General features: G+C 46.3%; 1 protein-coding gene across 1 annotated transcript in view; it reads right to left on the bottom strand.

Moving 5' to 3' along the window:
• Nucleotides 1-16,034, bottom strand: part of LOC111954858 (microtubule-actin cross-linking factor 1, isoforms 1/2/3/4/5-like) — a 292,736-nt gene that overhangs the window by 6,847 nt on the left and 269,855 nt on the right. The window contains 22 exon segments of the mRNA XM_070436147.1: nt 3,175-3,386; nt 5,263-5,325; nt 5,940-6,057; nt 6,920-6,937; nt 8,387-8,461; nt 8,647-8,801; nt 9,102-9,264; nt 9,447-9,607; nt 9,879-9,990; nt 10,093-10,281; nt 10,428-10,700; nt 10,991-11,185; nt 11,444-11,603; nt 11,945-12,114; nt 12,285-12,404; nt 12,553-12,759; nt 13,123-13,278; nt 13,742-13,930; nt 14,235-14,363; nt 14,722-14,919; nt 15,273-15,428; nt 15,820-16,016. Of these exon segments, the coding sequence (XP_070292248.1) occupies nt 3,175-3,386; nt 5,263-5,325; nt 5,940-6,057; nt 6,920-6,937; nt 8,387-8,461; nt 8,647-8,801; nt 9,102-9,264; nt 9,447-9,607; nt 9,879-9,990; nt 10,093-10,281; nt 10,428-10,700; nt 10,991-11,185; nt 11,444-11,603; nt 11,945-12,114; nt 12,285-12,404; nt 12,553-12,759; nt 13,123-13,278; nt 13,742-13,930; nt 14,235-14,363; nt 14,722-14,919; nt 15,273-15,428; nt 15,820-16,016 (3,416 nt within the window).

Below are 16,034 nucleotides of genomic sequence, written 5' to 3'. Positions count from 1 at the left end.
TAAGGTCAGCTAAGACTTACAGAAATATCTGGAAGATGCTATCTCTGTTGACAAGGCTACGATACGTAAAACACTAACAAGAATGGTGTTCATGGGAGTACACAGCGGAAGAAGCCATGCTGTCCAAAAAAAACATTGCTGCATGTCTGAAGTTCGAAAAAGTGCACCTTGATGTTCCACAGCGCTACTGGCAAAATATTCTGTGGACAGATGAAACTACAGTTGAGTTTGTTTGGAAGGAACACACAACACTATGTGTGGAGAAAAAAAAGGCCACAGAACACCAACATCAAAACCTCATCCCAACTGTAAAACTATGGTGGAGGGAGCATCATGGTTTGGGGGCTGCTTTGCTGCCTCAGGGCCTGGACAGCTTGCTATCATCGATGGAAAAATGAATTCCCAAGTTTTATCAAGACATTTTGCAGGAGAATGTAAGGCGATCTGTCTGCCAATTGAAGCTCCCAGAAGTTGGGTGATGCAACAGGACAACGACCTAAAAGACAGAAGTATATCAATAACAGAATGGCTTCAACAGAAGAAAATACCCTCTGTAGTGGCCTAGTCAGTCCTGACCTCAACCCGATTTGAGATGCGCTATGGCAGGACCTCAGAGAGCAGTTCACACCAGACATCCACAATAATTGTGGAACTGAACAGTTTTGCAAAGAAGGAATGGGTCCAAAATTCCTCCTGACCGTTGTGCAGAGTCTGATCGCGCAACTACAGAAAACATTTGGTTGAGGTTATTGCTGCAAAGGAGGGTCAACCAGTTATTAAATCCAAGGGTTCACATACTTTCCCACCTTCACTGTGATATTTACACGGTGTGTTCAATAAAGACATAAACACGTATAATTGTTGGAGTGTTATTAGATTAAGGCAGCTGTGTTTGTCTATTATTGTGACTTAGATGAAGATCAGATCAAATTTTAGGACCAATTTATGCAGAAATCCAGGTAGTTGTAAAGGGCTCACATACTTTTTCTTCCCACTGTGTGTGTGTGTGTGTGTGTGTGTGTGTGTGTGTGTGTGTGTGTGACCTAGACTACAGTAACCTGACTGATTGAACATATGACTAGAGGTATCACACTTAGGATTCAGTGGCATATAAGAGAAAGGCCGGAGAGGTGTGTTTCATCTGAACTTAGATTATCAAAACTCATCCCCCTATGACTAATAGACACACAGAGATGACACATTAATTACAATGAAGAATCAATGTGACAACAACCATTGTGAGAAAGTGGGTGAGAGATGGGCCACCGAGATCGCCCAACAAGACCTGGTGACAACAAAGACTCTGACACGTGACTGATACTGTATGTGACAATGACTGACTGTAGTTTGTGAACATGCATTGTAGTGTGTGTGTTGTGCATGTGTGTWGTGTGCGCTTGCAGGTTCCATTTTAGTCTCGGTTTCCATTGGGAACACTYAGAGACACCATGTTCACTTTCCTTTCCCAGGGCGATTAAAGTAGCTTGTGGAATTGCTCAGCCTATATTAAAGACACAAATGTACGTTGTGACAAGAGTCCTACTGTAACTAACATGGTAAGAGTCACATGACGTGAAGAGAAGCAGGGAAATTTAGGGGCGATATAGTTCGATCGCCTACAGTGCATTCGGAAATTATTCAGACCCCTTCCCCACATTTTGCTTGGTTACAGCCTTRTTCTAAAATTGATTAAATAAAACATTTTCYTTATCAATCTACACACAATACCCGATAATGACAAGGTGAAAACAGAAATAACTTATTTACATAATTATTCAGACCCTGTGCTTTGAGACTCGTAATTGAGCTCAGGTGCATCCTGCTTCCATTGATCATCCTTGAGATAGATGTTTCTACAACTTGATTGGAGTTCACCTGTGGTAAATTCAATTGATTGGACATGATTTGGAAAGKCACACACCTGTCTATATAAGGTCCCACAGTTGACAGTGCATGTTAGAGCAATAACCAAGCCATGAGGTCGAAGGAATTGTCCGTAGAGCTCAGAGAGAGGTTGGTCAAGAGCAGATCTGGGGAAGGGTACTAAAACATGTCTGCAGCATTGAAGGTCCCCAAGAACACAGCGGTCTCCATCATTCTTAAATTGAAGAAGTTTGGAACTACCAAGATTCKTCCTAGAGATGGCCGCCTGGCCAAACTGACCAATTGAGGGAGAAGGGYCTTGGTCGGGRAGGTGACCAAGAACAAGATGGTTCCTCTGACAGAGYTCCACTKTTGAGATGGGAGAACCTTCCAGWAGGAYAACCATCTCTGCAGTACTCCACCCATCAGGCCTTTATGGTAGAGTGGCCAGACGGAAGGCACTMCTCAGTAAAAGGCATATGACAGACCGCTTGGAGTGAAGCATGGTGGTGGCAACATCATGCTGTGGGGTTGTTTTTCAGCAGCAGGGACTGGGAGACTAGTCAGGATCGAGGGAAAGATGAACAGAGCAAAGTACAGAGAAGATCCTTGATGAAAACCTGCTCCAGAGCGCTCAGGACCTGAGACTGGGGCGAAGTTTCACTTTCCAACAGGACAACGACCCTAAGCACACAGCCAAGACAACACAGGAGTGGCTTCAGGACAAGTCTTTGAATGTCCTTGAGTAGCCCAGCCAGAGTCTGGACTTGAACCCGATCGAACATCTCTGGAGAGACGTGAAAATAGCTGTGCAGCGACGCTCCCCGTCCAATCTGACAGAACTTGAGAGGATCTGCACAGAAGAATGGGAGAAACTCCCAAAATACAGATGTACCAAGCTTGTAGCGTCATACCCGAGAAGACTCAAGGCTGTAATCGCTGCCAAAGGTGCTTCAACAAAGTACTGAGTAAAGGGTCTGAATACTTGTGATATTATAAATGTGATATTACATTTGCAAAAATTTATAAAAACCTGTTTTTGCTTTGTCATTATGGAGTATTGTGTGTAGATTGATGAGGGGAAAAAACTATAATTAATTTTAGAATAAGGCTGTGATGTAACAAAATGTGGAAAAGGTRAAGGGGTCTGAATACTTTCCGAATGCACTGTAGCTCCCATAGAACACAATACCATATTGGGTCTACCCATGATGAGTACACCGGTTCTGTTAARTTGTCATGGCCTGAGGAGCTTTTTCCCGTTCTAGTAATTGTATTTCTATGGGGGAGAATGGGGTTAAGGGCACTTACCCTAGAGGAGGCGGTGGGGGTGGCGGGAGCAGAGGGCAAGGATGCGCAGCTATGTGCGCTGTGCGAGGCCGAGGAGGAGGAGCGGGTGGGCGAGGCCGTGCGGGAGCCGGGTTTGGAGCGCCGGCCTCGGGAGCGGAACGCCGCCAGGCCGTGGGAAGCACCCTCCGGAAGGATGAACTTCTCACGCAGCTCCAGGTTGGTACGGCCTCGGGCTGGAGTGAGGGAAGAAGGGGAGAGAAAGAAAGAGAGCGAGAGAGAGGAGAGAAAGACAAAAAAAATGGTCAAGTCTACTCAACTATGGCTGCAGTACGTATCTAGGAACAGTGCGAGGCAGAGAGTCCGTGCTTCCCCGGCGAGTCACTGCTCTCAGAGTCTGTGTGGTCAAGTCAGTGCTAGGTAGAGTGGGGCGAGGGGAGGGTTGGAAATCAGAGGCAGTGAAGTGCACTTCCGGATGGGCTACTTTTAAGTGGAGGAGGGAGTGAGTGTGTAGTCTGTAGTGTTTGTGGCGGTGCACAGGAAGGCGGCAAAGCATCCTCACACAGAGGTCAGAGGTCAGTCTATGCAAACTGATAGAAAGATGCTCAGCAAGATTGGACTTTAACAGTACACTTGTACTATTAGAACAATATTTACATTTGAGTCATTTAGCAGAGCGACTTACTGTAAGTGAGGKCAGACATTTTCATACTGGTTTATATGGTTATACAGCACAGAGGTGTGTCTGTCATCCAAAGCACAGCCTCTCTTCTCTCACTGAGGGAGTCGCTCTGTTCACTCTTTTAGTCTTTCCCCTTAATTCATAAACCGTGCGTTCGGTGCGAAATATGTGAGGCATGCCTGGTTGTGCTCTTGGGGGAGCCCCGATACATGGGGACTCCCCTCCCATAGACACTCATAGAAGCATTCTTAGACAAGATGGTGCAGCAGCCCCAGCACACAACACTCAAGCCCAGAAAAGCCAGCCACAGTGTGTGAGAGAGAGAGGGAGAAAGAGAGAGAAAGAGGGATGAGAGAGCTGCAGTTAGCATTAGCAGCAGGGCACTGGAGCCGCGGTCAGTAGCTATACCCAAGACGGGACACGCCCCCTCAGTCAKCCACTAGCAACAGCAGCAAGACCAGTCAATAATAAATGGGTGCGCGCCCTGTAATTACGGTCCCCCAGCGAGCCAGGTGCACCCTCTAATTCAGTCCCCGCCCGCCATCACATTTAAAGAGCCGCTTCAAGCGCTATTAGAAACCCAGGCTGGCTACACCCAGGTCTTAGACAGTCTCTGTTTTTTTATGGGACTGGCCCGTCAAACTATGCGGCCATTTTGGATCCACATGGCAACCATCGCCACCAAGACCAGGGCTGGCCAAACCCTGTTTTTGAGTGGGAAGCATGACGCGGACTGGCACACAGACAAGACATGTGTACACATACATATGCCTAAACAGACACAAACACAAGGGCTAGAATGAGAGATTGAGCTGGATGGCTAGATGGATGGTTGGACGGACAGAGTGAGATAAATGGAGGGATGGACAGTGGAGCAATGGGAGAGAGAGGGAGTGTAGGTACCTCTGCAGCAGAAATAGCCAGGAGTGACCGTCACTGAGAGACACAAGAGACAACGTGAAATAGTGGCGTGCTCACGGTGAGATGGAAATACATAGACACACGCATTCCTTCTAATTAGCATTCGCTCTTGCGTACACACACACACACCAACACGCTTCCCTCTCTCACTTCAACACAGAGGTGAACACAGAAGACAGTGGTAAAGAGAATAAAAAAATACAGGTGAAGTCCCCAAGGTTGAGGTGAGCAGGTGGACACATCAGGGACCAAAGTGACAAGTGGCTAAAACAACTTTAAAAACAAAACAAAGACACAGGTCAATGACTTGGACCTATAACCTGTGATGGGGATCTCCTTGTGCTAGCATTAGCATGTAGCCAGAAAGGGTAGGAACGTTAGTTCAGTGTCACAGTCAGCAAAGCACAGCAAAAAAGCCCCCAAAAACAAAAAACAACCAAGAGGGAGTGAGGGAACGGAGAAGAGGCGGAGGGAGAAAAGGGGGAAAGAGAGCGAGAGAGAAACCCAACCTATACGAGATGAAATGGCGCTACTGGAGTCGGAGCGAAGGATCTTAAGTCCAGGATGTTGCACTGGAAGGAGAGAGAAGGGGAGAGAGGGAAGAAGGGAGAGAACTGAAGATCATGCACCGTGCAACACTACTTTGAAAGAAGGACCGTGTCGCAGGAGAAAGAGAAAGGAATGCACGTACAGAAAACAAAGGTGGAGAAAAAGAACGAGAACGGGAGAGAGATGAGTGAAGAGATGGAAAAAGAAGGGACACCAACAGAGAAAAAAAAGAGGAACCATAACAGRGGGAGAGAGAGAGAGATGGAGACGATTCAAGCCCGTCTTCTCAAAGAACTTTCCCAGAGAGGGATGAAGAGGAAAGAAGGGATGATGATGATGGAGAGAGAAAGAGMGAGRGATTGCTCTGAGGAGCACACCAGACAGACCGTAGACAGCTTTGGAAAAGACAGAACTCTGAAAACTGTAAACCTGAAAGGTTATATGTACTGTATATGTCCGACTATGTCTCGTTTAAACAGTTGACCGCTGTACCATATATTTACCTTTTGTCCCTCTCGCAGTGTATCCAGTGGCTTGCATTTTGTACTCTGTATTTGTGTGTGTACATACATTCTGTTTTTTGTATGTACTCAGTATTTGTTTGTACGTGCGYGTGTCTGTGCATAAATAAACTCACCTCTGCAGGGATCGTTCTTGACCAGGAACTCGTCCAGGGCCATCCAGCCCCCTCCGACCCGCACCATGACCGTACTRCGCAGGATACGCACCAACCGCAACTGCTGCGAGTCACCAAACTAACACGGCAACGGAGAGGAAAGAAAATGAAAAGTGGGAGAAAGAGAGGAATTCAGTAACAAAGTATAACGATTAAGAATCCAAAGCCATTATACACAGCAGCCCATAATAATCTGAGYAAAAGTATACGCCACTCCATGCAAATTATACTCCAACACCCATGCACTGATACTACCACTAAAATCACCTATTTGTCAAAAGCCCAGCTTACCCAACAATCAAAAACAAAACAAAAAGTATTCAAATAGTAATCTCTGAAATATTTAATTCGACCTAATACTCAACTTTGTTTCATGCAGAATGACATTTACACTTCAGAGAGTTACTATGGTAAATTGCTCCATCACCCGGCAAGCAGAACTCTATGAAGCAATACCAAGTCAGAATTATCTTTGATTAGCCTGGCTCTGTTTGTGCTATCTAGTCAACTCTTTGGTAATTTATGGTCATTGTGACAATGACCATAGAGTTGGCAAGACAGCACAAAACAGATATGGGACCAAGATTAATTTATAATTACTCTCAGTACAGCATGATTTCACCAATTTCCCCAGTCCAAAGCCAATAGGATCGGGTATTATAGCCCTTATCATTATAACCCATTCCAGTTTGCCAAATCGATGTCATTCTCAAAACCAGTCTTCCAAATCTGCAAAATCACACTAAGAGAAACACCTCAATGCCCAATGAAACCCACTTCCATGATTCGCACCAACACTGTCGTGCTACATTTGATCGGTCAAACATTAAAATGCGTCGTCACCATGGCAGCAATTTTTTGTGGCGTCGAATTGAGGCCACTGCATTGGTGGAGATCCAGGAAGCAGATTTCAAAGGACCGAACACGCGAGTCAACTTTACCTGGTTTCCAAGGAAGAACTACAATAAATCCAGCAGACGTGGAGGAGGAATAAACAAAGAGGAAGAAGAAGAGAAAGAGTGAAACAACATGTAGAGACAAATATTTTAAACTCAACCTGTCATTGGATAAGACCTCATTTGGATAGAGAAATAAACTGTAGCTTACCCTATGTTCTATGTACACATGCTGTATATCCTTCACTAAGACTTTTTACAATTCATTTTGTAGTTACTTGTCTCCGAGCCATTAAAACCAACCATAAATTTGCCTGAAAAAGCAAAAGGATGCAGTGCAATTTGAATGCTGTGGATACTATAGATKATCCTATTTCCTATCTGTTAGTGTGGTTAAAGTGCCACTAAACTGCCACTCGAAGACAAACCAAGATGGATAAGTCAATGAAGAGTGAAGCCAGACAGACAAACATACACAGAACAGTCMAGACAGACAGAGAGGTGTGATGTCATGTGACAACGTGACTCAAGCTCAGTGCAGTTAGTTTATAGTTCGGTGTCGTTGGCCAGACACTGGATATCATTAACCCACGGACAATGATGATGTAGTTCACACAAAACAGCAATGGTAGTAGTTGCTAATCCTGGAGCTGTGATATTTATTATGGTTATATTAGTTTGTTGGTGGGAAGCACACACAGCATATCAATCCCATAGTGCTGTGATTAGAGATGTGTACAGAGAGATATGATATGTTAATAAGCATTGGGGTGCAAAACATACAGCCCGCGGGCCAGATGCGCTCCGTAGGACGCTCTTTTTTGGCCCGCCGGTTTCTTAGTAATTATCTATAATGTGACCACCTTGTTATACAAGTATATGACAAAGCTTAGAGATGCTTGCTTACAAAGCCGGTATTTYCAAAGATACAGATGAGTGCTACTGTTATTGGCTAGCGTTTAAATAYGTGAGGAATGGAGTGATGTCATTTGTTATTTCAACCACAGCAGTTATTGGTGCTCAAAGAAGTAGTGACACACAGCCAGCATCAGAACAAAAACTATCKYGTGTCCAAAATGGCAMCCTWTTCCCTATATAGTGCAATACTTTTGTCCAGGGCCCTGGTCAAAAGTAGCGCAYCACGGTCAAAAGTAGTGCACAATATAGGGAATAGGGTGCCATTATCAGACGCAGCCCTAGACCCACCATGAATGCAAATGCGACAACTTCAAAATATACACATTCTTAACGTTACCAAGATTCACTCCGTCAAGTAGCATCTGAAAACGGTATTTCGCTATGTAGAAGCTGTCTAAGCTATTTTTTTAATAATAATACRTCCACAGCACTGTACCCTCAGGTGTAACTCRCCWTGTAATTGCTCTGGCCCATCTGCAYTTAAAAATACAATATCTCATACCTAATACTAAGTCATAGTACGCAGACAATATATAATAATGTGTTTATTAACTGTTGGTAAATGTATMCAKTCACAGGCTGAGGASGACTTACTCTGTACTTGTTCTCTCCTATCTGCTCCACCTGGAACCTCTTRGCACATTTACACTGTGCCACCTGTCTGGTCACCTGCACAGAGTGAGAAAGGAGAAAGGGAAAGTTACAAGGCTCCATTAACCTCCAATTTAGGAGTTGCTATTGGGACTGGACAAGTCAAAGGCCCAGCTTTGTTGTTCAAAATACGTGTCATTTTTAATATCTGGGTATATACGTGTGTGTGTGTGTGTGTGTGTGTGTGTGTGTGTGTTCCTCACCTCGTCTTCTATCTTGTCAGCGTCGGTGGTGGGCCGGTAGGCGTCCTTGTTGGGGTGCAGCGCTGCCACAAACTCGTAGTAGTCGATGTAACCATCTCTGTCCTGGTCAAAGATGTCTGCCACCGCCGTCATCTCCAACCTGCTGGTGGGGAACTCTGCACAGCACAACCAACAGTCAGGAAAAGATATCGGACTTATGACCAAGATGTCGGACTTATGACCAAGATGTCGGACTTGACTACAGTTTAAGTTGGAGCAGGCTATGGGCAAAGAACAGCGCTAANCAAGATGTCGGACTTATGACCAAGATGTCGGACTTATGACCAAGATGTCGGACTTATGACCAAGATGTCGGACTTATGACCAAGATGTCGGACTTGACTACAGTTTAAGTTGGAGCAGGCTATGGGCAAAGAACAGCGCTAACGATGCGTAGCTAGCTCTGAAGAACATACTTGAGGCCAGGATGCCGTCGATGAACTCCTGGCGAGTGATCTTTCCGTCCTGGTCCTTGTCGATGCGTCTGAARAAGTCCATGACGCGCGACTTCTTGTGGTTCATCCAGCGCATGTACTTCTTCCTCCACACGTCAAAGTCAAAGCTGGCAAACTCTTTCAGCTGGGGACAAAGACAATGAACATAAATGTGAGACAAATGAGGAAGAGCAATATACTTAAGAGGAAATCATGTGTCTGTTTTGACAAGACACCATACAGGAGAAAAAACAGGTCTGAAACTCGCGGTCTCCAAGCCCTCTACGGCTCTAATAGGGGAGATCAAGGGACGATACAATACAGTACCTCTTCAAGCCTGTCGAGGGCGTCGTTGAGCTTCCGCTGGCGGTCGAGGGCAAGCAGCCACACCTGCTGCCACCTTGAGCATAGCTGGGTCAAGCGGGGGTTGCCCCCGGCGACTTGCATCGCCGCCTGTTGTTGATGCTGTTGTTGCTGCTGGTTTTTACCTGTAGGGCGAGGAGCGAGAGGTGTCATGATTACTGTGCATTACATGGGTTTAAATGTTGAGGACACTTGATGGAACGTTTTGACCATATTTTGGTGACTTTTATTGTCTTTCTCCTTCAGTGAAGTCAGTCAGGATGGATTGTGAATGTTTKGGGGTTAGGCACCCACTGTATATCTTCACTTATGCATTTCTAGGTAAATGTGTAWTCATATGTATTTAGTATAATATAATATCCATGCATCTCTGGGAGGTAAAATAAGGTAACACACGAGCTCCTCTCCTCTCAGCTAGGCTGCTAGGGGGCTCTGTTGGTTTCCTCTTGTAAGTCTTGGTCACTTTGTCCACGTCAGGCTGCTTCCGGGTCATCTCCTCCATAAACACCTGGGACCAATAGATTGAAGTGAGACACAGCCAATCAGAAAGAGYGATAATTATAATAGCGACTTAGCCAATGAGGGTTTGAGAAAAGTATGCTCCTCCCACCTGGTGTTCTGTGATGAGTGTTTTGAGCTGAGGGATGTCCTGTGGAAGGGTCTCTCCGTCACGTTGGACTAGGGTGGTCTCCGCCCACTGCAGCCATGACAACAGCTCCTCCAATAGCGTGGCGTTGTTGAGCAGCTCTGTCAGAGCAGTCTCCAGACGCTGCTCGTGCTGTTTGGCCCATGTGAGGACCTGCAGAAGCCAAATGCACCAATTAATGGGTGAAATACTAAATATTATAAACAACTTCCATGACTCTGGCCCAGCAGGACTTTAAAATATTTACCCCCCGCTCATATCTCTCTATTCATCCCACTCTCCTTCTCCAGCCCACCTACCTCTTCAAAGCGGGAGCGTACGATGGTAATCCAGTGTTTGATGGTGGTGATGCAGTCGGCGTGGCACGTGGTGAGGATGGCCTCGCCCYGGCCCGCTGCCCGGTTCACGTCGGTCCTCTTCTCCTCCACCGTGGCCATGAAGTTCCGGTGGGTGTGGAGCAGCGTCTGCAGAGTCTCCGCCTCCTCGGGCAGCACGCCGCGGAACCGCAGCGTCTGCTCTGCCTCCGACAGCCACTCCAGCAGCAGCTGCACCGCCGTGCGGAACTCCTCCGCCTGAGAGAGAGGGATGACAGAGGAAGGGATCATTAGAAGGAAGGAGAAAAAGGTTTTCAGTTTTATTGAGATTCTGCGGTCCAGTTTAAGGTATTATATATACTGCACTGTGCTTGCACAGATACCATTAATAAAATAAAAGATGGACTGAAATTATTTGTAACTTTACATGAAATGGTCAGAAAAACGATATTTTGTAACTTCCAAGTATTGTGTTAATACATAAAAACATAAAATACATAAAAACAATAAAAATGGCACAGCCACTTGGCTTCTTCTTCCTAACTGACCTGTTTGAGGGCCTGCTGGAGACGGGTCTGCTTGGTGACGGACAGGGCACAGACTGTGTCCCAGCGGTTGCTGAGCTCTTGCAGTTGAACTTTGACCCAGGCGGTGTCGTCGCGGCCGGTCTCCATCAGTTCTCTGGCTGAGCGYTTCAGGGCGTGGACACTAGTTGTCCTCTTCCCCAACTCCTTCTGGAAGGCCTGAGGAGACAAAACCAAACAGTGGTCAAACAACATGGAAACAATGTTGACCTAAACACAGAGCAGGGCGATCAAATGTTATGAATGAATATATACCACATTAGCCCTCAATAGGATTTTTTTGTTGTTATGTTTGAGAAATAAGTATTCAAATGTAATGTTGCTTGGGCAATGCGGCGCTGGGTAAATAAATGAACTGCTTTTTTAACCAATGGTAACCAATAGGCTAACATTGCGGTTAYATAAATAAAGAAATACCTTGTGTGAGTCCATGAGGTTGGAGACCAGGTCCAGGTCTCCGTGGACTGGCAGGTCTTCAGCCAGCTGGGGTTCTACACGGTACAGCCAGTCCACCAGGGCCTGCAGGGCCTCAGCAAACTGACCTGAGAACAGCAGGGCCTCCTCCAGCTTGTGTTGCCTGGATGAGAGACGGAGGGAAAAGTCAGTTGTCACATTACATTGAAATTGTAGCGATCGTTATTTTAACTTTGCTTTTATGGTCCAGTATTCTATATGGCAGCGTCCTAGAGAGCTACCGAGTTTGCAGGCWTTTGTTCCAGCCCTGCTTTAACACGCTTGTTTCAAATAATTAACCAATAACAGTGGGGTTCAATCAGGACCAGAATTAGCCGAATCAGGTGCGTTACTTAGTGCTGGAACAGAAACCTGCACAATCAGTAGCTCTCCAGGACTGGAGTTGGAAAACCCGACAATAATATTCATTGTAATAAAGCAATTGGCATGGAGTTKTCCCCTCACCTCTCAACACTCTTCCCACAGACTGTGTCCCAGTTGTCCCTGACCTCCCCCAGTAGGTGATCTAGTTTCTGGGTGTCTTCGGGCAGCGTGGCCTTGTCCCTCATGGCCTTACCAGACCTCACTGTGGTGTCATACACCGGCTGCTTAGAGCCCAGAGCCTTCTGAAACTCCTTCGAGCCGGGAGGAGAGAGGGGTATTTAGTTAAGAATACCATGTCGTACAGGTAAGAGGATCTAGATTAGGCAGCCTCATCATATGTGGTGTGTGAGTATCACTCAGATTCCGATTATTTCCATGCAAGACCCACGCAGTGAGCTTTAAAGTGAGACCTCTACTGCACCTTGTGTTTGGTCAGATGTATTTTGATCTTGTCTGGTTCGTTGGAGATCTCCAGCTCTGAGTCTAGCCGGCTCTCAGCCTCCTCCAGCCAGTCAGACAGTTTCCTCCACGCCTCATGGAACTAGAGGGAGGTCAAGAGAACTGGTTGATCATCTCTAACTGATGTGTGCATTCCAGTACAAAATGGCTGCCATATATCATCCATTCAGGTGCTGGTTAGGGTGAATTCGGTAAAAAGGACAACCCTGGGGTCAGTACTAGTAGGGTACCTGCTTGGCCCTCTTGCGGGCCTCGTCGAGGTGTCTGCCACGGTCCAGGGACCTCTGCACCAGCTTGTCCCAGCGGGCCTGTACACTCAGCAGCAGGTTCTTGATCAGAACCACATCCTGCTTTACACTGGCGAAACGCAGCTGAGAGCCGGCCTTCTCCAAGGCCAGCACCTGCTCCCTGTGGGTGTTCACCTCATTCACAAACACCTGAGGGGAACAGAGAAAGACCGAGAGCGTGTTACAGTTCAATTAGTCCCTCGTGACAGCCTTAACATTAAATTGATTCTCTGATTTGGTTCTGGGTGACATGACTTCAGCTGTACATGCAGATGCAGATCAGCACATACCAACAAAAAGGAAGGGAAATATATCAAGTCTACAAAATGTCCGATGAATATGATAAATATATTCAAATGTAAGTTGACTTATGTAAAATAGGGTCAAGTATATAACATTCTATTCCATTCCATGGTAGCTACTCACCGATATAACCCCACCTACCATAGAAATGAAGGTCAATCACGCATAACATAGGGATCTCTATACTTCCACGGTGCCTAAACTGCCTACCTTGTGTTCGTCTATCTGAAAGAGGACGGTGTCCAGGATGAGGGAGGGGGGCTGGGCCATGTTGAGGGTCTGCTCTGCCTGGGTCAGCCAGTTGATGGTGTCCTGGAGCGAGGACTGGAACCCTGTGGCCAGCGACACCGCCTCGTCCAGCTTCGCCTAGGGGGGTGAGCAAAATAGTCAGTGAAAGGTTTGATGGTAACATATACTGTAGATACAGCTCCTATGCATAAACAGTGTTTTTTATAGTCGAGCTGTGAAAATGTAAATGTATATTGTATTAGTTTGAGTCTAAAACCTACCCAGTAAATACACGAGTGCTGCACTTCAAATATACATATAGAAATGAAACATTCACGACTTTGCGTTTGGTGCTTGTTTCTCAAATTAGCAAAAAATGAGCTCTAAGCTACGCAACAATGACATTCTCTGAAGGAGCTCTTAGAGAGAAGATTCCGCAACTGTTGGAGAAAAATGGAAGTAAATAAAAAGGTGCTTTATTGCTACAAGTAAAAACCAAGGTGTTTCGACTTTTGGCCTTGTTCAGGGTTTTTAACTCAGGATTAGAAGGAACTCTTCCTCATAGCTCTTCATGTATCTAAACAGAAGGTTCCTCGCTCACCCTGCGGTCGTCCATCTTGGTGTTCAGGCTGGCCCACTTGTTCTGCAGCAGGGCCAAGTTCTGTTGGGTCTGGGTCGTACCAGCTCCGGGGCCACCCTCCTCCCCCCCGCGGGAAAGCAACATGGACTCTCCCGCGTCCAGCAGCCGGTTGTACTGCTCAGCGCGCTGGGCCAACTGGGTTTGGAGCTCCTATAGAGAAAGACACAGATATTTCCAAAGGAATTTGATACTTTGAGGATCCACCCAATAACAACAGGTGTTACATAGTTATATATTATGCATGTCTAACACACCCTTTACACATGGTTAAAAACAACTTATATACAGATTAGATCGTACAGTGAATGAGTATTGTACATCATATCTAGTCTATGTATGGCCAGGGTGCAGTGTCATAACGTGTATCCCCATTAGCATGTGTTTTCTCCATCACATCATATCTAGTGTATGAATTGGCAGGCTGCAGTATCATAAAATGTATCCCCAGTATTACCAGGTGCTGCTGCAGCTGCTCCCGGGCCGTCTCAGGCAGGCCACCTGTGGGTTTGGCTGCAGACAGCTGGCTCTCTGTCCTCCTCAGCCACTGCAGGAACTCCTCTAGCTCACCATGGAAACCCTCCGCCTGGGGAACGAGGGACAAGGAGGGGAAGAGGAGAGCGGGAACAAGAGAGGAAGTCATTAGTTGCGCGTTAATGGCAGTGCTACTGTGTCGTTCATTCATTTGCCCCGTGGTTTTAGCTTAATTAAGATTAAATACAGTATTTAAACTGTTCCTTAACTGGGAAAGAACACATTTTTCTAGGGAGACCTGATAATCTTATTTGTACAAGTTGGAAACCCGTAATATATAAATATAATTACAGGGAGGGGTAAGACAAAATGGATAGAAATGGTTTCATTCTTTCTTTTCGTTCAGTTCAGTTAAACAGTACTCATACTGTAAAACTCTTCCCAGCCCACTCCTCCTGCATCCTTCCTACCTGGTGCAGTGCGGCCTCCAGTAGTTTCTGTCGGTCCTGGGTCTTGAGTAGCAGGTTCTCCCAGCCGCGGTTGAGGTGGTCCAGCTGGCCGCGGAGGTGGTTGGCCTCGTCCCCGGGACTGGACTCCAGCAGCTCAGCCCCCGCCGCGTTCACCGTCTCCACCGTGGACCGATGGGACAGCACGTCGTTCCTCAGCACCTGAAAGAGAGCGAGGGAGGGAGAGATGGAGGGAGGGTGTGTTGGTTACACTTCTCCAACGCAATAATTGATGTGACGCAAGCATTCGGGCACAAAATGGCTGCCATGCATAATCTATAAGGGAAAATAACAGAAGTGAGACTGATATGGAGGGGAGATTGAAGAGCGATGAGAGAGGTCGAGGTAGACTAATAAGGCCATTTTCATGATGGAGAATCTCCATTGAAAGTGCTTTTTAGTCCAGGATTGGCTTAATATGGGTCTCGGAAACTGGCCGTTAAGAGTCCAGAAATGAAAGAAAAGGAGTGTTAGGTAAGAGTGTGGAAAGGAAAGCTGTAGAGGGGTAGACGTACGTGGTGCTTGGCCAGTTCTATCTCGATGGCCTTGGGGTCAGAGTTGATGGGTCTCTGTGTGTCCAGGGTGGCGTGGGTGTGACTCAGCCAGGACTGCAGCTCAGACAAGGCATGCTGGAACTGACCTAGAGCCAGGAGAGCACCTTCCAACTTATGCTGTAGGAAACAGRATAGKGAAAACAGTTGTTATTCCAAAACCATGTTGGATTGTATTGCAATGTGTAATATAATGTACATATCTGAGGTATCAATTCATTTTAATATCATTACAACAATTTGTAATGGTAGAATCTAATATGCGTGTTTAACAATAAAAAAAGATCATCCATATTTCTATGTGTTTAACTGACAAACTTGATTTGGCAAATATTGGGTTCACTACAACAGCGTAGCACCACTAGCCAACAGTGAGTCTGAGTTCCAGAGGACCGGAGTTCTGATGGTATTCTTTAAGACAGGGGGCTGGAGAGCTACTGGAGCTACTGCCTCTACTGTGAAATAGTTAGCGAGTCACTGGGTAAGAGAGGCCAATGCATAGTTTGTGTACCTGTCTGTGAATGATCTTGTCCCCCAGGTTGTCCCAGAGGTGTCGGAGCTCCGTGAGGGGCTCCTGGATCATGTCTCTGTCGTTCTGGTCCGAGACTTTCTTGAGCAGCAGCTCCCCCTGGTGGCACAGCTTCTCCATGTCTATCTGCTGCTGGTACACCTCCACCTTGTACTGCTGCTCACAGGAGGAGAGGAGTTAGGCCTGCACGAGCTGTT

Source organism: Salvelinus sp. IW2-2015, linkage group LG30 (assembly GCF_002910315.2).
Source record: "Salvelinus sp. IW2-2015 linkage group LG30, ASM291031v2, whole genome shotgun sequence".
NCBI lineage: Eukaryota > Metazoa > Chordata > Actinopteri > Salmoniformes > Salmonidae > Salvelinus > Salvelinus sp. IW2-2015.
The sequence above is the reverse complement of the archived record's forward strand: the minus strand, read 5'-3'. Positions and strand labels throughout refer to the sequence as shown.